This window comes from Centruroides sculpturatus, unplaced genomic scaffold (genome assembly GCF_000671375.1).
Source record: "Centruroides sculpturatus isolate CEXI.00-Female unplaced genomic scaffold, Cexi_2.0 scaffold544, whole genome shotgun sequence".
In the NCBI taxonomy this organism is placed as follows: Eukaryota; Metazoa; Arthropoda; class Arachnida; order Scorpiones; family Buthidae; genus Centruroides; species Centruroides sculpturatus.
In genome coordinates, this window is record NW_019384736.1 from 92,970 (window position 1) to 116,450 (window position 23,481).

At 27.3% G+C, this 23,481-nt stretch overlaps 1 protein-coding gene across 2 annotated transcripts in view; it reads right to left on the minus strand.

The window, feature by feature from the left end:
* Positions 1–23,481, minus strand: part of LOC111628280 (zinc finger protein 79-like) — a 367,779-nt gene that overhangs the window by 75,239 nt on the left and 269,059 nt on the right. For both annotated transcript variants that reach the window (XM_023372029.1, XM_023372028.1), the window contains exons 5-7: positions 12,643–12,840; positions 12,044–12,244; positions 11,562–11,963 (exon numbers count right to left, since the gene is read on the minus strand). In XM_023372029.1, the coding sequence (XP_023227797.1) occupies positions 11,562–11,963; positions 12,044–12,244; positions 12,643–12,840 (801 nt within the window). The remainder of the gene's footprint in view (positions 1–11,561; positions 11,964–12,043; positions 12,245–12,642; positions 12,841–23,481) is intronic.

Consider the following 23,481-nt stretch of genomic DNA (forward strand, 5'->3'; position numbering starts at 1 on the left):
GCAAATTTAAATTTTCGCTAGTGCTGTGGCGCTGCAATCTTTGGCTATATCTTGGGCTACTCCAATATTTTTTTTGTTGATGTGTGTGTTTTAGCTGGCAGCACTGGTACTTTTGTGTGGTGTTTTTCTGAGGACTGTGTGTCGTGCTGAATGGAACGTTTTTGATACTAGATAAACTTCTAAAGTATAATTTTTTTTGTTTTTATATTTTTCAATATATTTATTTCGTTTGTAAAAAATAAAGAAATAATTTTTAACGATACAATAGCCACGATTATTATTTTAAAAAGTTTACATTAAGCTTAATATCGACGAAAATTCAACGCGAAGCGACGCGCAACGGAGGATAGGTTAATATATTTTTTCAACATGGGATAGGTTAATATATTTTTTCGTACGTAATCGGTTATCCGAACAATCCTTGTCCCCAACTGATTCGGATAAACGACGCTCTACTGTATCCTCAACAGTAGACCAACATTAAAATAATTGTTTTTGATAATCTGTACGTTAAATTTTGAACAAATTGTTCGACGCTGTTTGGAATATATTTACAGTATTTTTATTTTTGTGTAACCAGTGCGTAAAAGTGAAAAAACAAAGTAGATTCACGTTGTTAAAAAATGAAAGAAAGCATAGCTCATCGATTCGTTCTAAAAGGAATAATCTAAAGGAAAGATCAAAAAAGTTAGAAGACTTGACTATTAACAAAAAGACAAATAAGGAAAGTGTTAATTCTTCATATCTTTCGAACACTTACACCAGGAAAGTTTTATAAAGACAATTTTATGAGTTCAGACGTAGTGAAGGAGAAATTACCGGAGGTGTTTTACTCTCTGACTGAATTCAGAATAGTAACAGAATACTACGAGATCAATTTCAACATCTAAAGCAAGCTACTGGTGGTTCAATTCGTATCACTTTACGCGAACTTAAAGTTACGACACAGAACTGAAAAGGGAAATAGTCGGTATAATGTATGCCATAAATTTCAAATAGGAAAATTTTACAGAAAAGAGCATGTTTCTTTTCGTAATAGCAGAATAATTGGAAAATTACTTCATTTTATAATTAAATTTAGATAATTTCTGCACAATTTCTACAGGTATATTTTAAACTTTAGTTAGACGAAAGTTTAGAACAGTGTTTCTCAACGGGGGCGATATCGCCCCCATGTGGACGTTTTTCCACGTTGAGAGGGCGATTAGTAACAATTTATATTTTGGGGGCGAAAAACAATTTTCTGGGTGATATAGTAAAACATTATATTAAGAATAATTAGATATTTTATTCGTTATATCGTACAATAATTAAACAAACAACATTACTAGTCACTAGTCTATTCAATGCAGTACGAATTTGGCATTAACCTTGTCCCTCTGCATCGGAATTTTGTAGTGAAGGGGGCGATACTACGTAACAGTTTTATTGAAGGGGGCGACGATTCGTTAGAGGTTGAGAAACGCTGGTTTGGAACATACCAAAAATATGTTTTGTGGATTGCATCGATATTTTCTATTCATTAGAGTTGGAGTTTTCTATTTATTTATTCATTTAAATAGAGTTTGAAATATTTCTGAATAGATTCGTTTAATTCAGACCTGGCCAACCCGCGGCCCGTCACGTTAAATTGTGTGGCCCGCTAAGCGATATTATATATCTATTAAAAGTTTTGTTTTCCGTTATGTGTATACCAAAACAATTAAATAAATGAAAATTTGCATGTGTCATTGTTATAATGCGAAAGTGCGAGTACAAACTCTTGGTATAATAATAAAATCTTATTCATTTTGTATTTGTTTTACTTTTTTAAAAGCATGTTTGTCTAAATTGTGGACAACCGTAATCCTATGCGTGATTAAAGCGGCCCGCGAAACAATTTGGATTGGCCTGGTTTAATTGTATAAAGGGTCAGTTTCAATCTGATAAACAGTTAAAAAAATAAATAACTAAACTTTTTACAAATATATAATTTATAAGATAAATTATTTATAATCTTTAGTATTAACATTAAAATTCACACTAAATAAATAAGCAACTTTTATATGTTAAATTCTAGTTTTTATAATATTTTGTAACGATAGAGATCCAACCGAAAATTGAAAGTCCATTATTATTTTTATATTTTATGCTATTTGTGGTAAGAAATCAAAGTATAACATTTGAACAATTGTAATAGTCTGTTAGTTGCTGAATATAATTTAATTCTTAATATTTGATTTATTAAAAACATTGTAAAAACAAAAATAGTTTGCTTTAGTTAAGACTTGCATCAGAAGGGTAATCTGCCAAGGAGAGTAACTATAGGAGAACTTTCTAGAAGAAACTGGCCCTCTACTTGGGTGTTAGATACGTGAAGAAAACTCGATGAACTTCAATTCAACACTACATTTAATTCGTCGACACCTTTTTACACTGATACAAAATAAAAACAGATTAAAATAGAATGAATAAAAAGTCAAATTTTGACCTTCCTTAATAAAATAATAACAACAAATTTGTACCCTGACTCCCAAACAATCCTCTTAATTTGTCAACTCACACAAGATAGCTCAATTGACATATTGTGAGTCAATACACCACACTGGGAATCGTAAAAGGCAATTTCAGTTATAACTAATACATCCAGTAAAAGTAGTCATTATACATTGTGAGGAAGTGTTAATTTAAAAGTTAGATATAAGTTTAAGAAAAATAAGGGTAGACCAAAATGCTGGTGAGAATTATTCGGTAAAAAGAATATTTTACAGTTACGAATGGAGGAGGACTAGGTATTATGCAATATGGATCAGAAAGTTAAAGTTACAACTAGACCCAATTAAAGCGCGACAAGAGATATTGATAACGACTATATTTGTAGTGTACATATCATTCATTTCAAAAGCTAGAATCTTTATTAAAGCTATTTTAAAAAGTAAATTTATAATAATTCTTATCAGTTCTTGTAATTTCTCGAAATTAATGGAAATGCCAGAACACTTGGCAGGAAATGCTAGAAACACTTGTAAATAAGTTTAATTAAGTATTTTTTATTTTCATATTTAACTTATTATCAATATGAAGAATATAGAAGTTTAATTAAAGAATGAACGGGATTTAATGAAGAAGATTATATATTTGATGAGTTTTTAATTCATCCTTGTTTGGTGGCGTCATCTGGCGGAAATAAAAAATGTCGCGCGGCAAAATTCAATGGTAGCCCCAAGCCAAGTAGTGAAGATCTGTGAATTAATTCAACAGTGAAGACTTATTGTCATACATTAAACGAATCATCTATTTTTAACCGTTAAAAAGTATATTAATGTTTGTTTGGTATATATTGATAATCCTTTCGTATAAACGCCAATACAGTTTCTTAAAGCAAGAGTACTTATAATAAATATTAACAATATTAATATAAGAAAAACAATTGTTCATTTAATTATTCTTCGTATCACGCAATTGGTTCAGAAAAAATACTTGAAAATAATTGCATCCAGATATGCGCAACTTTTAAAAATACTGTACATGTATTTATATTAATAAAAAGTACAATTGCAAGATGAAAAAAAGTTATAAACGACATATTTTACAGTAATAATAAGCGCGCTGTTTATTGGAGCAAGATAAGGCTCTTATCGCATTTTTAAATAAGTTGTGAGTGTTGGGAGTTGCCTTGTTGTTAGAATAATAAAGTGGAAAAAATTATCCAATTTATTCTATTAATAGTCGCCTCTAATTCCCAAAGAATAGAAATAATAATCGCCCTGTAATAGTACTGTACTGTACGTACAGTTGCAAGCTATAAAACATGCAAATCGCGCTGCTTATTTGAATAAACACTGTATTTGTGGCAGAAAAAGCTTCAAAACTTCTGGACTAGATCTAAATAGGTGAATTATATTTTCAATAACAAAGCGCCAACTTTAATTATCACTTTGTAAAATTCATATCGAAAACATTATTAAAATATTATTCTTTTAAATTATCGATGTATTCGCCATTATTTATTAATTAAATTTGTATACTGCATTTCAATAAATTCTTGTTTAATACATATCACGGCAATGTAAAAAGTTTTATATTTACTGTTTTATTTCATTATTAAAATCTGTAGATTAGAAAATAGATCTGATCTGTGTAAAGTGATTTTGTAAAATAACTTTGTATTTAATATTTAAAAGCAAATGATTGTTATTAAGTAATGTTATGGTGCTTGAAATAAATATAAAGAAATAAACCATAGAATGATGGAGATTTTAAGTTATATAACACGATACAAACGTTCAATAATGAATCGACGCAAAGGTCATAAACTCAAAGTGTTCCATCGTCTTTGCTAAACATTTTTTAGAAGCAAATTTCGTACGACTGCAATCATTTTACTTAGTATTTTTTAATACCAATTAAGTTACTATAATCCAATAATAGCGTAGTGCGAGGCGTAAACGGTCTACTTTTTCGGTTTTTATATTAATATCATATTTTTTCTCTCAAATTTCTAGTTGAGACTCCTGTGAGAATCTCGCCCATAATGTGTGAATTACTTTGAAGTATTTTTAAACATAACAAAATTAATAAAAATATATATAAGTATATATAAAACATATATATACTTATATTTAATAAATATTAAAAAAAACTTTTTAGAAATAATGAAAGATTTAGAAGAACTAACAGCATTGCACAATTGCAAATATTTTCTCAAGGAAATAACATGCACATTTATTTATGATAAAATTAAAAAGAAATTAACAAAACATAGTTGTAAGAAGGGAAATAAAAATAAAGTTATAATTATAAATTCAGTAAACAATACATTTATAATAAAATATCATGGGATAATCTAGCTCGCAACATGATCGGTAGAATAGATTGATCGATACTTAGTTTGTAGAATGTTTCCTTCCTTTTTAAGAACATTTTCTGATATTAACGGCACGATGACTGTCTCTATATTAAAAGTATTATTATATCAGAAGTGATCTCTCTTCAATATTTCCAAAAGAAAAAAAAAATTCACTGGATGATAACAAATAAACGAGAATAGAATACTTGCATTCCATTCCTGTTTATTTTTTGTCGTCATGTAAGCACAAAAACATTAGTCTATATTAAATAAAATAGTATATACTGTTTATTCTCTACTTTTCCAAGATATTGAAAAATACAATGATATTTGCACTTGTCTTGTTAGGGATGTAACATCACAATTCTTTATGTTGATTCACCTCCATTTCGTTGAAAAATTATATTTATAGGTAAAAGCTTATCGATTTGTGTAATGACATTATTCACGCACTAAAGAATGAGATTAACGACAAATGCTTTCTAATTATATAAAGAAATCTGTGATTTTCAAATTTTGTTCTTAATTGCCTTCATTCTTTCATTTTCTTGAAAATTTTTGAATATTTCTAACGACTTTTCGCGCCTTGTTCGTCAGCTAAGCTCTAAGCTCTAAGGCTAAGGAAGGACATAATAGAAAGGGACTGAAGGATATAATAATAGCGCTTCAATTAACATGCACCAGTAAATTACATGCAAACATTTCGTACTAAGTCTAGCAAACCATCCATGAAAAGTGCGATTTTGCTAAGGGAGAAACCATTTTCATTAAGCCGAAAACCAGATAGAAAAGCTTCAAAGTGAGATAAGGATTACGTCATTATGTAATTTGGGTTACTTAATGCTTCAGGTGTCAGGATAAACATCATTTAACTCTTAAATGTTAAGATATTCATGAGAATTGAGTATTTAGTTGGTTGGATGGATTCAAATTGATCTGGCCTTAAACTTTCACGCAAACCTGGTCTGGGATAGTTTAACAGATAGTGTATGCAAATGGAATCATGAAAACGGCGCCGAAAAAACAGGCAGGTTTCAAGGAAATTCCAAGAAAAGATGTGTGCAAGGACTGTTTTTAATAGTTAACTTCAAAAATTAAAAAAAAAATTATGGAACAAGTAACCGCAATATTGGTAACTTGCAATGCGGATTGTAACTTACCAATATTGTTGTGTTAAAAAAATAGCTGGAATAAATTAATCTAGATTATTAAAACTTATCTTTTACCACGTTATTTACGTTTAGATTAAATGCAAGTTACTTTAGACAAATAATGCTCTTCTTTTATCGAATATAAAATGATCTTAATTACACGTTGTTCTAGTTTCTAAACAGTTCAGTTAATTAGTTTTTTCTGACCAGGTGTAAGCTAAACCTGCCGAGGTGGCCAGGTTTATCGCATACCGGATGAACAGTCTTTCCATATTATTTCTTGTATATTGAAAAATCAAGCGTTCTCGGCGAAATTTACTGGATTCAGAATAAAAGTGGAAATGCAAACTAGACGACCAAACATATAAAAGACACCAGCAAGAAATTTTTCATAAATTATATTAAGGTAACCTTAATTAACAAATTTCAGAAATATAACAGAGAATAGTAATTCGTATTTTTCATTTTGATAAGTTTGCAGCATCACAGAAGGGTACTTAGATCAAGAAAAAAAGAGTTGAGGAAATCCATCATACGATTATGAAGAGCTTAGCCAGATTTGCTAAGATATGTACTATACTTGTCCACTTCTTCTATTCCAAATATTTTACTCTAATTAAAACGAGGTATGATTTGCAACTAGACATTAAAGCAAAAATAACTAAAGTATTTTGGGTATGCCAATATTCAAATGCTTATTCGTATGGAATACATATAACGCAATTCTAAGTTCTTTACTGTGACTTTTCTTGTTATATTACAGAATCTTTTATGAGTATAGTCATAAAAGTTACTGTAAAACAACTTAAATAACAACAGAAACCGAAATAAAATTTTACTGTTATGAACAATAATTCAATTTATAATTTAAATTGCTTTGCTATTCAAAAGATTTTTCACTTCACATTAAAAAATAGAGAAAAATAAAGTCTTTTATGAAGGTCCATGCTGAATTAGTAAATTATGTTACACAAATTTTTCAGGATTTATGATTTATTACGGATTTTTTCCAAACACACAATAGTCAGAACTATCAAACGTATTCTAACAAGTCCTAAAACATTTGTTTCTTGTTCTTATGTATTCAAAGTGATTCAGAAATTATTTTTCAAAGTCAAGGCTCCATAATGGCTTGCCTTTTTCACCTAATAACATTAATAAATACAAAAAAAATTATAAAAGTGATAATATAGCCACTGATTAAAGTAAATGATTTCAAGTACCTGAATGAAAATATCACAAAAATTGTCTGTCAATCCATCTATGAATTAAACTGCTAAAACAATTTAGGTTTTATTTTCTCATAATTTTATCAATCGAATCATTTTACCTAATGTCAGGTTTTTGCAAAAATCAAAATTTTCGTTTGAATTCAGCCATAAATTTGACAATGAATAAGACTTATTGCCGTTGTTTAGTATAATTACTGATTTTCATTTGGTCATTACTTTAACGTAACAATAACGATTAATTTAACCTTTTTATATGTATATTAATTATTATTTGTACATTCTTACTGTTTAATGTTTTCTAAAGTTTATTTTATAGTCTATATAATATATTTATATCGTCCACTTATCTTCTTTCATGACAATCTTGTATTTACAAAATAGCAATGCCAGTAGTTTATACTAAAGTTTTTTGTAGATTATTATGACAATAAATATATTCTAATTATTTATCCAGAAAATATTTTCTCCTGTTTAATAAAACTGCTGATATTTCAATAAAAAATGGCAGTTAAATAAAACCAAAATTTTATATATCCTTTCTTATAAAGATGACGAGCATTGTAAAGTTGCTATGTAATGAAATTTGCAAAGTGCAAGATGTAATTTCATTACTAAAAGAACAGTTTTAGATCTCTTTCAAAAATTTATCAGCGGCACGAACATTTTCCAAACATGTGCATTTTATTGTTCACTTTTCTAGTGAGAAATTGCTAAAAGCACAATCTGTTTTAAGATGTTCGCTCGATATATACGGAAGGGGAAAACAATTCATTTAATAAAATAATATTTTATCACTTACGAAATTTTTGATTTGACAACATGCAATATCTCTTATCAAACAAAACAGAAGAAATTCTTTCTTGACGATGTATTTTATGACTGTTCTTTCTTGTCCGATAGACTATAATTTATAATCCTACTCCAATGATGTGTACTTTATAACGCATAAAAATTATTTAACTTTAAATATAAAATTATTAAATGAGTTAATTTTCTTAACATAAATGCAGTTTTATTACCTACATTATGCATTTTCATACTAACTAAAATATAGATTAAAATATAAAATTTTTAATCAACCCCTAAAAAGAATACTGCGGAGAAATTATTTATTATACAGGCAGACAAAAACTCGATTCAAAAAATGGGATGTATTGGCCATCTAACCAATTTAAGTATATATAATTAACCTAATTTAAGAAGATTTAATACAGTAATACGCCGAACTTACGCGATAGGTGGGACCGAGCAATACCCGCGTAAGTCGAATTCGCGTAAGTCGGGGTATAATTTCGCAATTTGTGTAAAATCCAAGTCGGATGTATGTAAGCTAATAAATGTTCTCATTAATCTTATCTCGTCATTTGATTCGTTCATGGTTACAAGAAATCACCATATAGAGTCTCTCAAGTATCCGTATATATAACAAACACAGAAATAAATAACACAAAATAAATTGTAGCTATGTGTTGATTCCGCGCGACACGTCCGAACACGTAAGCCGAACAATAGTGTGGGGGGAGTGAGTAATCGAGAGTCGCGTGGCGCTCAAACAAAAGACGAATCGACGAGATTTGAAAATCGCGTAACTCCGAGTTCGCGTAAGTCGGGGTAGCGTAAGTCGAGGTATCACTGTATTTAATTAAAATTTATTACAACAAAATTATAAGTTAAAAAAGTTCTTCAAAAAATTATTTAGTATAAAATTACATCTATTTGGCTAATCAATGCAATGTACTGTACAATAAGATTTTCTCTCCTACATGAAAGATTAACTACGTAGATTATAATCATGAAGGGAAAAATGTAACTGACCAGTAGTTATTTATTGTGATATCGTCATAATACCGGGTTACAATTTTAAATCATATTTTAATTTAAAAATAAGCTTTCCGTATCTGTTCTCGATTTCCATCTACCTAACTCCGTTCTCGAGAATAACAAATAACGGATGGACTGAAGGACGGACAGGCAGATGACAGTGGAAATCCATAGGTCTGCCATTAGAAAATTGCAGCCCAAAAACATCGAAACTTGATACAGTAGAACATTCAAAAATGTTCTTCTAATCTGTAGCAATTCAATTGTATTTGAACTCCTAAGTATAATTAAAATGAAAGTTACAAGAATTAGAATAATATAATAAATTTCGTTTTATTTTCGTTCGTGCACTTCACATGAAAAGTAATTTTCCTGGGCTTAAGTAAAGAATTAAAAAATTTGCTAGTTTTAAAAAGTTCTTTACGTACAAAACTATTAAATACGCTTTTCCTGCTATTTAACTTAATTAATCAATAAACAAATATATATAGAATCTATATTGAACATTTCAATAGATTATAATTTTCTTATCAATTTGAGGAGTTTCAACCTAAGCAAATAAAAGTAAAGATTTCTAAATTAAAATAAATTTAAAGATTTTTAAAAGAGGTAATCAATATTTAAATGCTATACATAATTTTAAAATAGCATATTGAGTTTCCCTTTAAAAAATGTAACTATTTTCGAAGACAATTACAAATCAAACGGAAGACAAAAAGTTTAATCCAGTCAGATATTTCATTTAAATTATATAAACATTCTTTTATGATTTTTTTACTACTATTTTAGAAATTCCTATATTTATAAAGAAATAAAATACAAGTTTTAGTTACGTAAATAAAAATAAAAAAATAAGCGACAGAAAAGCAAAAATTGTTACGAATTCAAATAGTTTTTGAAGATTTACTAATTAATAAACAAAAACTTTCAATTAAAATTTGTTTTCGGTATCAAATTTAATATTCTGACTCATATTCATAGAAAGTACATTACTTGTACGCATAAGAGAAGGTAATCTCGTATTTTCTAAAATGTTCATTTCATTTTCTAGACTCTTAGTAGCTAAGTCCATATACATTTTTACGTCGTCATTTTTAGATGTTTTGAAAAAATAAAATACGCAAAATAACATCAACACGAATATTATTGGAATTTGCTATAAAATGCTTTGTCTATATGACAAACATAAAATATGATTAAATCTAATTTTACAATGTGCCATATCCTGGAGAGTGTATAACATATTTAAGTGATCTTTAATAATAATAATAATAATAATGATTATGATATATATAATCTATATACATTAGCATTAAAATAATAAAATTGATATAAATCTACGGTGCATAGAATGTTCCAGTATATTTAATAATATAAACTTTAATAATATTAAACATTTCTATAATAAAGCATTCATCTATAAGCCATTTTTAAATATCAAAAAGTTTTTATAAATTATAAATAACATTTTAAGGTAGATCTAATTTCTAAATATAAATAAACTTAAGCGATTAATATAATACGTTTCGAAAATATTTAAATGCATCTTGGTATTGAAATTTTAGAATCAAAGAAGATAACGTTTTTTAAACATTTTGATCTTTTTGATTTTTGATCATTTTTTATTATTATAGCGAATAATTTAACACTAAAATATTTATTAGATAAAAGTAACTACAATAAAAAATAAATAAATATATATATATATATTTATGTGTGTGTGTTTATGTGTACATATAATACTTATGGATATTTATCATTACACAATAATTTCTTAATAAATTCTCATAATTTAAACAAATACATTCTATTAAATTTAATTTTGCATTCGTTCCATCAATTAACAGACAACCATCCAAGTTTTATATTTATATAAAGAGTAATATATAACATTGTATATCTATGAACATTACTGCTGTGAAATGTTGTATTAATGTGAATTTTTATTATCAAATTCTATAATTCATGTAAATTCTTAAATTGCATTAAAGTGACCAAGGTTAATTTAATAAGAAATGAGGTTTTCAAATGTAATATTTATAAATATTAAAACATTCCTCTAATTGTTCCTTTCAATTAAAATGGTCAATCTTCACATTTCCAAATTACTTTGTGGAAATGTTATTGTTAATTGTCTACTTGGACTTTACTTATTAATAAGACTTAATACTGGTGTTTAAAGATTGGCACAGCAATTATAATTTACAATTACTTTGCGAAAAGGTTAAAATCCTTGTTTGTTTATACAAAATGTGTTTATGATATTTTGAATGTGTTATAAATTGGATATTGTATTCAATTTTACAATAAATGCATTTGATTAATTAACTAGGTGTTATATAAATAAAAAATAATTGAAAATATATTTTAAAATTTATAAATTATACGAATTTTAATAGTTTAGCTCATATTTTTAAACACAAAAAATTTGAAATGTTATTATATATAAATATTAAACTGCTGTAATTTCATTATTTAAAAATAGACCTATAAGATTTCTTTGGACAAAATAGTAAACGAAATTCTTACCTAATTCAGATGAATCTTCTTCGGCCATCATAGCTGGTTCATATTGATGAGTAAATTGTTCAGGATGGAATTTCTTCTTATGCAATAATACTGCTTTGCGACTTAATAATGCCTTTCTGCATATATCACAAAAAAACCAAATTTTTTGAGTTGTGGAAGGTTCGCTGATGGTATGTTCCTTTAAATGTTTGGCTAAAGTGACTGGCCAGATAAAAGATTTAGGACAAAGATGACAATCAAACTGTCGCACTCTACACATGGGGTTTGAAGTTAAATGAGAATGAAAATCTGCCAAGCTAGTAATTTCAACATTACAAGCGGCACAATTATGAGGTGGTGAAATGGCACTCAAATCCAAAGACTGATTATTTGTTTCGGGAACTCCAGATGAAGCGAATAAATCTGTATCAAGTAAGAATAGTATTTTTTAAACGTCCTTACTAATTATTACTTTTACTAATTATATTTAAAAGAAAGGTTACCTGTGCCATCCAATTCTTCGGATGGTTTTGAAACTGGCGATGAGGGCGGTGGAACTTCTCCTGCTTGACAATGGGAAGCCATATGACTTGTCAATTCGGAGCTGTTGCAAAATACTTTCTTGCATATGGCGCATAATCGGCTACCAGGTTTACGACCTCTCTTCACAGAAGATACTCTGTATGCTTCTGCTATTTCCAATTCTGCACAGAAAAAACACATCTACTGTGGAAATAACACGTTTCACACCAACTGAAATTATCCTGAATTGAAGTATTTCCAATAAGCCTATTTTATTTATTAACATTTCTTTGAACATCATATATAAAATGTTCAATGAAAACTTTTCGTCTATATTAACAGAATACAAATTGATTTAAATTAAACAAAAATCACACATTTTGATTACAAAAGAAGGATGACTTAAGAAAAATTATTAAAAGTTTTAGATAGCTTTTCCAAATAAGAATAGACAGAAAAATCACCCTACCTTTAGCATTTTGGTTTTATTATTATTGTTGTTATTTTTTTTTTCATGGAGTTTTCGTTTAGACAAAGAACTACTGTATTTACAGCTGTAATTATTTACAATAAGACTTACCTGCCCCCATCTGTGCTGGTCCCACGTTGTGCGATTCACGCAGATGACGCTGCAATGCCCACTTCCAATAAAAAGACTGCGAGCAATACATGCATGAAAATTTCTCCCATCCACACCAGTTGACAGATTGTTGCGGTTTATCAACAGGGGTACTGGTTGTAATAGTGATGGACTTGGGGAATTTGACGGGAAGGTCACCTATGGTTGGAGAACGTCTTTATTTAGTACAACGTAGTGTTTCCACTAATTACGGTTTCATTTACATTAGTTCAATAGGGTGACAATTATAAACTATTTTTTTTTTAACGGTTTTTCTATTTATGTTCTTTGACGACACTCGAGATACATTCTTCATTCTTCGTCTTCATTCTGTTCTTAGCAAAGAACATCTTCTAAAAGTGACGAGTTTTCTTTGAAGAGGAATATACACTACTGATACAATTGACTATTAAGTGATAGATCACGCTTTATTACTTTTGTGATTTTATTTTTACACTCATAAAATAGCAGAACAGACGCTAATTATTATATATTTATTTTGAAAATTTCCTCGAAATAAGAGAAAACAATCACACTTTCTCATTTTAATAAATTTTTATTGAAATAAATATTAAAATAATATGTAAATAATAATAACATCTTCAATTTTTATAATTATTATTCATTGAAAGGCTTTAAACCATTCGGTAGAATCAATCGCTATTTTAAAATAACTGAAAGTAAAAAAACGCAAAAATTTTAAATGCAATGTACTAAATAAAATACAAAACGCAAATTACATTAAATAATTCTTCGAATTCTCCATGTAAATAAAATTTTAACTAAATATATTTTACAATTCAAACTTTAAATAGCGTATTTATGTTAATATATCATTTATCGATTGTTGAACGATGTGTTAATCGATTAAATAACTCGACTGCTTTCTATAAAAAAACAACAATTAATATTTTAAATGATAAAATAATTAATTATCAAATAAAAATAAAATATCTTAAAGTTAAAATCATATTTAAAAATCTGTTTAAAAAACTTTTATCACTCAAAAACTAATGTAATTAAGTTCTATCAAAATTATTAAAGTGATGAAATTTTAAACTACACAATATAATAATATTAGAAATATGTCCAATTATACATAAGTATAAGTTATAAATATTAGTTTTCTGCATTTGATTTTTTAGTTAAAATATACTTAATATTCTATATTTTGTTATAAATCTTGAATTTCTTAGATAAATAGCGAATAAAAAAATCAATTTTCGGATGTTCCTGATTTCCATTAAAACCTTAACTGGATATATATAAAAATAAAATTATTTAATTATAACAAATGTAAAAAACATGTTATACATTAAAATTGATTTTTATTTCAATAAAGTGTCGTTCCAAGCGATTGTATAACAGAAAACGTAACTATAAAGTAGAAAAAAATTAAACATTTTGAAAGAATTTTTTATAATTGATCAATACTTTTATCATTATTATCAATATTATTTAAGCGCTCTTTACCCTTCATCAGTAAAGGAGGTCATGAACAAAAATTGATATATCACCAATTTTAGAACAACGTATACAGATAAAAATAAAAATAATATTATTATTAAATTTTGAAAGGCGAATAGTGATAATGAGAAGAGCAAAGAGCAACATTATCGACATACCACAAATGTCTTCAGTAGTCGATACTATTCCAATATTTTGAAAAAGTCTCAGAATATTCTTGTTTTATTTCTTTGGACGATCTCATTATAGAACAGTATCAACTGACAGTGCTTAAATTCGATGGCTCAGACTAAAATTCGCTAGGTAATTTTTAAAAGTGAAGTAAACGTTAACAACCAAGATAATTGCTGTGCAATGCTCTTCTTCGATGAGATGCATTCCTGAATATAGTGGAAAATAGAGCAAAAATTGGTCATCTTTATAAATATAGTAATTTAAAATAATTTCCATCAACATCAGCCGATTTTCAATTATTCCATTCTTTATCTAAATTTCTTATAATTAAAAGAAACGCGTTAATGTTAAAACAACTATTATAAAATAACGCAAGGTTTCTACACTTTTTACTAACTTATACTTCTCTATATCTTTTGCCCATATTAAAGCATAAAAATGACATTATCTCAAATTTGTGTATTTTAATAAAATCTATTTATCCAAGAAACTTCACATAATCTTTTTTATAAATAAAATAAATAGAATTAATTTTTTAGAATTTTTATTTTTTAAATTTATATTGCTGAATATCAGAAATTTTGTCCTTTTTTAAAATTATGCGTTTAAAATATTAGACATTTTATTGATCTTTTTATTAATTATATACTTAGAAACAATTTATTTTAAAAAACTTCTTAAATCTGTAACATGTAGAATTTATATTTTTCAAAAGTTTTCAAGAAAAATGAACGAACCAAAGAAAGTTTAACTTTTAAAAAGTTTTCAAAAGGTACTTTAATTCTGTTAAATTAACCTTAAACAGGTTATTTTAATCATAAAGAAATAATCGAAAAATTTGAATACATTTAAGAATCTTTATCTAATATAAAACAATTTCTAAGTAAAAAATTTTTAAAATTTACTTAAGTAAATAATAGCACCGATATCTTATGCAAATTCGTTAATAATCACATTAAACGTAAAATTACAATTATATAAATCTTGAAATTAGTTGACTACTATTATAATTTAAACCTTAATAATCTAAGTAGAATTTTTCAAAAAAAAAATTTCTAATTAATGTATGTTAAAAAAAACGAAAATCCATTTAGTTTTTCTTAATAAAATATCTGAATATACTTTTCAAATGATTTTAACCTACTAATTATGATTTTATTTAAAACAAATTTAACAAATGAATATAAAATTATTAATTTTTTGAAAGAAACAGAAAGTTAAAAAATAATAAGCAATTAATTTTTAAAAGTTATTAAATGTATAATAGAATAAAAAATCACGAGTGATATAGAAATGCTTAATTAGGCCATTCATTTCTTGTTAAGTATCAGATAAATTGAAAGATAATGCATTTTTTAAATGAACATTTTAATATTTTCTAACGAAACTAAAAAACCAATCCTTCAAATTTCAAAAGCATAATTTTATCAAACGATCATATTGTTATAAATTTTTAAATAAGACTTTTTAAGATTTCATAAAATTTGTTTTGTTTTAAATCACTTTTTAATTATTATTGATTTTTACTTATTAACTAATTTTTAGAAATATTTTATGTGTTTTGTAACTCCTCCAATATCTCATAAAATAGTATTTAATTATTGATAGTAAAAACCGTGGTTCTTTTTTAAATATTGATTCTAACATCTTTTTAAATGAGATAAATCATTTGAAATAATTTCATATGTTTTTAAACTATCTGCATTTCTATATTCAAAATTATTTTTATATTTATTTTAAATACCAAAAATTTGCTGAATAAGATTGCAAACATTTCAAAAGTGATTCAGGAAAAATAACTATATGTTTATTTATCATAGCATTTATTAAATATGGACTTTTATATCGGTTATATCTAAAAGAGACTTTGAAAATATATTACTATATTGATAATATACGCTTACAAATTATATTTAAGATGTTACTTCTATTACAGAAAACCGATTGTGCTGATGGAAATGTTATTTACAAATAAAATTTTCGCTGTATGTAACTATTTAAAATCTGTCAAAGACGTAAATACAGAATATTCCTTATTATAAGACTAAGTATGAAATTAATGTAATTTCTAGTTTATTTTTTTTACGAATTTTTATTAAATTAATATTTTAAAACTATAACATATAGTGGTTAGTGTAATTATTTTGAAAAATGATTAAGTTAATTTGATAAATTCTATAAAATTTCAAATTTTACAGAATTTATTCGACCAATTTTTATCCAAAATATACAATTGAAATTTGTCAGTTGAGTCATTTCGACGGTGTACAGTGCGACGATCTAAGATTGATGATAATGGCTAAGGTTTCGCAAAGTGAATAAATGTTAAACGACATTTTTAATGGAAGAATTCTACTTAGATTCAACCACTAGAAAGGTTTTATCTTAGCATTTAAAATTCTTTATGAAAAAGCTAATCAACAAGAAATATATGAAACAGACCTTGCTATAGATACACATATAAGCAAAACTAGAAATTGAAAAACATAAGAAATGCTGTATTCTGTCATATCGAACACATTTAGCCACACAAAAACAGAAAAAAATAACAGTAAAATAGTCATATAATTTATCTATAAAATTAAACCTAACTATATAAATATTAAGTTTAATCATTCCTGTTGTAAGATACAATTAAGGATAAAAAGAAATGATATTTATCATGTTTCTAAAAGCTTTTATTCTATGTAAAAAAATCGTTAAAAATGTTCTTCTAATCTGTAGCAATTCAATTGTATTTGAACTCCTAAGTATAATTAAAATGAAAGTTACAAGAATTAGAATAATATAATAAATTTCGTTTTATTTTCGTTCGTGCACTTCACATGAAAAGTAATTTTCCTGGGCTTAAGTAAAGAANTATTTATTATTAAAAATTTGTCCATACTGTTGAAAAATATCCAAACATTTTCGAAGAAGCTTTTCAAAATAGAATATTTATTCTTGACGTAGTAGCCTCAAATAATAAAAATTTGAATTTTTTAATAAAAACAAGTTAAAAATTTATCAATATTTGATTCGTATTAAATAATAATAAAAAAAAACCAATATTAATTTATTCACAACGAAAAGACAGAAATAAAAATATTTCAAAAATTGCCATTTATTCGATATATCTGTACAATTTTGGAATGTTCACGTCATTCAACATCGGTAATATTTGTCTATATTCCAACTATTTGTCTGCTGTTTATCACATTTTTTTCTTGCACGATATCCGTGTTGTGATAATCTATGTCTAACTAGATTACTCGGCCAATAAAACACTTGAGGGCAAATGGGGCATCGATATGTCTTCCTCTCCGGTGTATGTTTCATCATATGTGTCTTGTAATTTCTGGTATTTGTAAATAGCTTGTTGCAATACGAACAATACTTGTCTTCTGTTAAATATGAATTGCCTGAAAATATATATGACCAATTCAATCAGACACACTAAATATTTTGCTGGAATTGTATGAATAATGATCAAACAAATATAATTAATAGCTGATTAACTCGATAAAACAATTCTATACAACATCGAAGTTATTATTAAACTACAGTGACATTTTTCTATAATTAAATTTATAAACTATTACCAAGTAGTAATTTTTCATAATTTTACTACATAAATTTTTAATAACAGCTGTCGAAATTAGATTTGTTTTTTTTTTAAATAAAAGTATTTAGGAAAAATTGTTGTTGGCAAAATGTATTCTGCATTTTTATAATTAATAATTATTTTCACTGTAGTTACACACAATGTTCTGTAATAATTCAGTGTAATATATATATTTATATATCAATTAATAAAACAAAAATGAATAAATTAATTCTTATATATTCTAAAGAATACCTGTTTACCTGAATTTGGTGAAACATGTTGCAAGTAATGAAGAATTTAAATGAAGTTTAAGAGGCCTTATTAAAATTTTCATCAATTTATCAATTGTAATTCATCTTGTAGTCATATTCTTTGAGATTTAATATATATATGTCGTTCAGATGTTTTATTCAACATCTGTGTGTTATTTAAGTTGGAATGATGACGCCGAAGTTTAAGGATAGACTATCGACGCTTCACTCTCATTATGATACATTGTGCAATGACGGCTGAGATGATGGAACCAAATGAACTGTTTGCCACACACATGGCAATGATATGAAGATCGGGGTTGAGTATGAGTCTCCATATGATGAAGCAAACAAAGATGGGAAATAAATTTCTTGTGACAAAATGTACAAACGAAGTCCCAGGTAGGAGACAGGCTGGCAATGAGTCCTTCCAATCCAGCCAATGCATTCGACTTGCCTGCAGGGGGAAGGGAGGTAAATCATGCTTTAGTGATAATATAATAGCAATAAATCGTCCATCATTAAAACACATATGGATTGGGCATTGTTCTTGTAGAATGTGTAAGAATATTTATGTAAATTTTGTTTTAAATAAAATAAATCACGTTTAAAGATTTTGATATAAAAAGTTATTTATTATTAAAAATTTGTCCATACTGTTGAAAAATATCCAAACATTTTCGAAGAAGCTTTTCAAAATAGAATATTTATTCTTGACGTAGTAGCCATGTTGATTCTGAAAAATAAAATGCTACAAAGCAGTGCTAAAATATAAATTATTTTAAATAAAAATTGGAATTCTGTAGATTAATATGTACCAAAAAGTTTTTGTACAACCATTGCAATCATATATTAAATATTTTACTGTTTTATTTAAAATATATAGTTAAGCGTTTTCAAATATTAGGCCCAACCTACACTTTTTCAAAAATTTCCAAGTTAGTTTAAAAAAAATTAATTAACAAAGTGCGCTTTTCTTTTTCGATCCTATTCACTGGCTTCAATTATAATTAAATATAACGCATTTAAAACGTTATTTCATTTTGGATTGCCGAACATTATCATGATTGATCTTTTTGTTTTTTCTTAAGATGGCCTTAACTGATACATTAATATGGTTACACTTATATATTTATGAATTACTGTTAAAGATTTAATTGAGTTTTAGAAATTATTTAATTTTGAATAATAAATTCGTTGAAAAAAAGAAGCCAAATATTTCGAAAAGAAATGCGCTCGAAACTCTTAACGATTATTAGGTTTTTTTGCGCGATTAAACAAATTTCAACTACTACGAGGTAGTCTGTATTTTGATTTGTCCCAAATTTTTAGACATTTTTCTAAAAACTCATTTCCCTTGAATGCACTGTTCTACAATGACGCAACAAATGATGGTGCCACGTGAATTCTCGGCCACAGATTTGGCACCTATACTTCGGTCGAAGAGAGGCATGTAAGGCGATGTGTTTTCGCAGATAAGTCTTGGTAGAGAAGGATTTCTTGCAAACAGGACATATTACATCGTACTTCTTCTGAGCCATCACGTGTCTTCCTGAAGAAGGAAACGGTGTTTGCATTACTGCTAATACAATATAACTAATTAAAGTCACTTATATTATCGCAATAAGGCAACCTTAATAGGACGGAATTTTTTCCTTTTTTTGAAAATTTTAACAAGACATCCAACGTTTTTTAAAATATATAACAATAACGCCTAAGGCACTGAGATTAAAGAATATTACTTGGTTAATAAAAATATATACATATCTAATATATAATTTAACAGCAATGTGTAAAACAAGTCGCCATGTATGTTAAAAAGTATTAATATTCGCTTTAGCGCATGATTTCTATAAAAAACACAACAATAATTTCACACACGATTTGATTTTCCAAGCTCATGAAAGTTTTTCGTTTTGATTTGTTTAAATTTAAAAAAAATCCTTTTAAAATAAAATTTAAAATTTAACAAATTAAATTTTTCATCGTGCTTTTGTTAAATTAAAATTGAGATTTTTTGCTCCTGAGTTTTTCAAAAACCGATATTCATGTGTTATGTCACCAAGGTAGGCTAATTTTGCGGTAGTTGGCTGGACGACCTCGGCAAGGTCCGTCTTCTGTTATATTCAATTCCCCCCGATACCTCCGATGCCAATCATAAACGGCGGATTTTTTCAAAGAATTTTCGCCATATTTATGACGCAGTAGTTTGATTGTTTCGGCAGCACTTCTACCAAGTTTGACACATTTCTTGATCAATTGACGTTGTCCTTCCGTTCTCGGCAGCATGTCTGTAAAAATACAACGGATAAAACAAAATGAACTCGACCATAAAATTATTAGCTAAGGGCACAGACACCTTCCCATGTCGGTATCATGCACCTAGGACTAAAATTAAAATCTCTTTTAAATTAATATTACTGAAAATAAAATTAAAATAAATAATAATAATAATCGAATTTAAATACTTTAATAATGACGAATGTGGTTTAAAAAAACATTTTATTCGCTCCAATAATGTTTAATAAATAAAATAATTCGATTCATACGCAAAAAATTGAGCTTAAACATGCATTAAAAATAAGTTAACAAAATAAGTAAGTAAATAAATAAATAAAATAAATAAACAACAATGTTTCCTAAAAGTTCATTCAAAAAACAGTTCAAATAAACAACAGATTTTTATCGGACGTTCACGTCAGTAAATTTTAGATATAAAAATGTTCGTTTATGAAAAAAATCAACATTGTATATAAGAATCGCGTGTAAATTGTATAAGTTTTATTTGTCAAAACGTACAAAACATTTAGATTTAATATAAAATCACTCCCTGGACAATGAACGTAAAAAATAAATAAAAAAAACATTGATAACTTAAATATTTCCGACCTGTATATACTTCAATGAACGCGTCATGATCTATCACCAATTAAAGGGCTAATTGGAGATTTTTCGATGAATGTTCCTACAATGTCGATAAAGATGATGACGCCAGGAAAATTCTTTTCTGCAAATCTCGCATCGAAACTTGAGTCGGAAGGAAGAATGAAGTTGTTGATGTCTTTTCAGGTATCCTTTAGTTGTGAAAGATTTCCTGCACGTAGGACAGATTCCGCCAGTTCCTGTAGGTGGACACAATGAATACTGACAATACACTCAAACACCTAGGCCTACTATAAGTTATTGTAATGACTATCTTTTAAACTTCATATTTCCACCCCTCCGATTCATAAGTAAAACATTTGCGTTTAAAATCGGGGTTTGTTTCCGAATGCATGCGAATTGTATGATTATCAATATAATACTTGGATTTAAATAATTTCCCGCAAATGGAACAACCGTACATTTTTCTATTAGCAGAATGTACTGTCTGTTCGTGTCGCCGACGATTGCTGCTGCTTGTGAATTTCTTTCGACAGTAACCACATATGAAGGTCTTCATTAAACGTTTTCTTCTTTGCACCATCAGATTTTTGATATCTGAAAAAATGGATCGAAATATTCACTCCAATTTTTTACCTTATTAAAAGTTACATTTACGTACAGTAAGTATATTATGCGATCATAATTAACATTATTCATAATAGATCATCTGTTCACGTGCCTACTATTTATTTAAAATTAGTGTTAATAATGAAGACTGTAATTTTGATCTATTCGTTAATAAATTAAGTTAAGCTAATCTTCAATTCGAATGTATAGTTATGACTTAATAGTCAATCAAATGATAAATTATTAATTAAAAATATTCCTTTAAAACTTAATTATTTATTTTCGATATACGTAAATTTTATTTCTACAAATATATTTATATCTACATATATATATATATATATACATATATATATATTTTTATATACAGTATATACATATATAAATTCGTGTTTTACCAATAGTTGTTGTTTTCAAATGGACACACACGTTATGTACTTGACACTATGTATTTAAACTGAAAAATACTTAAAGAAAAAATGAATTCATATAATTTTCTTAAATAATATTAATGAATTTCGTTTAACGTAAATAAAAATATATTACTTCTGTGATAGAGTTATATTAAATAAATAATAAAGAATTAGCCAATAAATAATTAAATTATTAAAATGTTTTAATGAATGAACATAACATCTGCATTATTTAACAAGTTATCATTTATTTCCTTTTATATTTCGAAGTGGACATGAATTCTTCATGTGGACTGGTAATGACTTCTTCCACTTGAATTTCTCGAAGCATAGTGGACAATGGTAGACTTTGTTGTCATGACTGTGCATATGTTGACGAACCAGATCCTTCGACTTGAATCCTTTGGAACAGATACAGCATCGGAACTTGAGCCAGCTGGGCTCGTGCACTGTCCACTTTCTTGATTCTGTAAAGGGCAGAGGTCAGTGGTTGGTAGTCCTATAACTGGTTCCTTAAAACACTACCATACACCTAGTAGAAAGTAGTTTAGGTAGCTTTACAAACTGTTATATAACCACACAGAGTCAAATGGAGACCAAAAAAAATAAAATATTTATTGATCACCGTAGGTCTGAATACAGGATCTAAAATTTATAATTTTAATTCCATTATAATTTAAATTACCTGTAATTTATAATTCTATAACTAATTATATTGTAAAAAATTGCTTGCGAATGAAGAACATAAAACTATTAGAATTTTAAATTCACTATAACTGCTTAATAATTATTTATTACACATAATTTATATATATATATATATATAAANCAATGAACGTAAAAAATAAATAAAAAAAAACATTGATAACTTAAATATTTCCGACCTGTATATACTTCAATGAACGCGTCATGATCTATCACCAATTAAAGGGCTAATTGGAGATTTTTCGATGAATGTTCCTACAATGTCGATAAAGATGATGACGCCAGGAAAATTCTTTTCTGCAAATCTCGCATCGAAACTTGAGTCGGAAGGAAGAATGAAGTTGTTGATGTCTTTTCAGGTATCCTTTAGTTGTGAAAGATTTCCTGCACGTAGGACAGATTCCGCCAGTTCCTGTAGGTGGACACAATGAATACTGACAATACACTCAAACACCTAGGCCTACTATAAGTTATTGTAATGACTATCTTTTAAACTTCATATTTCCACCCCTCCGATTCATAAGTAAAACATTTGCGTTTAAAATCGGGGTTTGTTTCCGAATGCATGCGAATTGTATGATTATCAATATAATACTTGGATTTAAATAATTTCCCGCAAATGGAACAACCGTACATTTTTCTATTAGCAGAATGTACTGTCTGTTCGTGTCGCCGACGATTGCTGCTGCTTGTGAATTTCTTTCGACAGTAA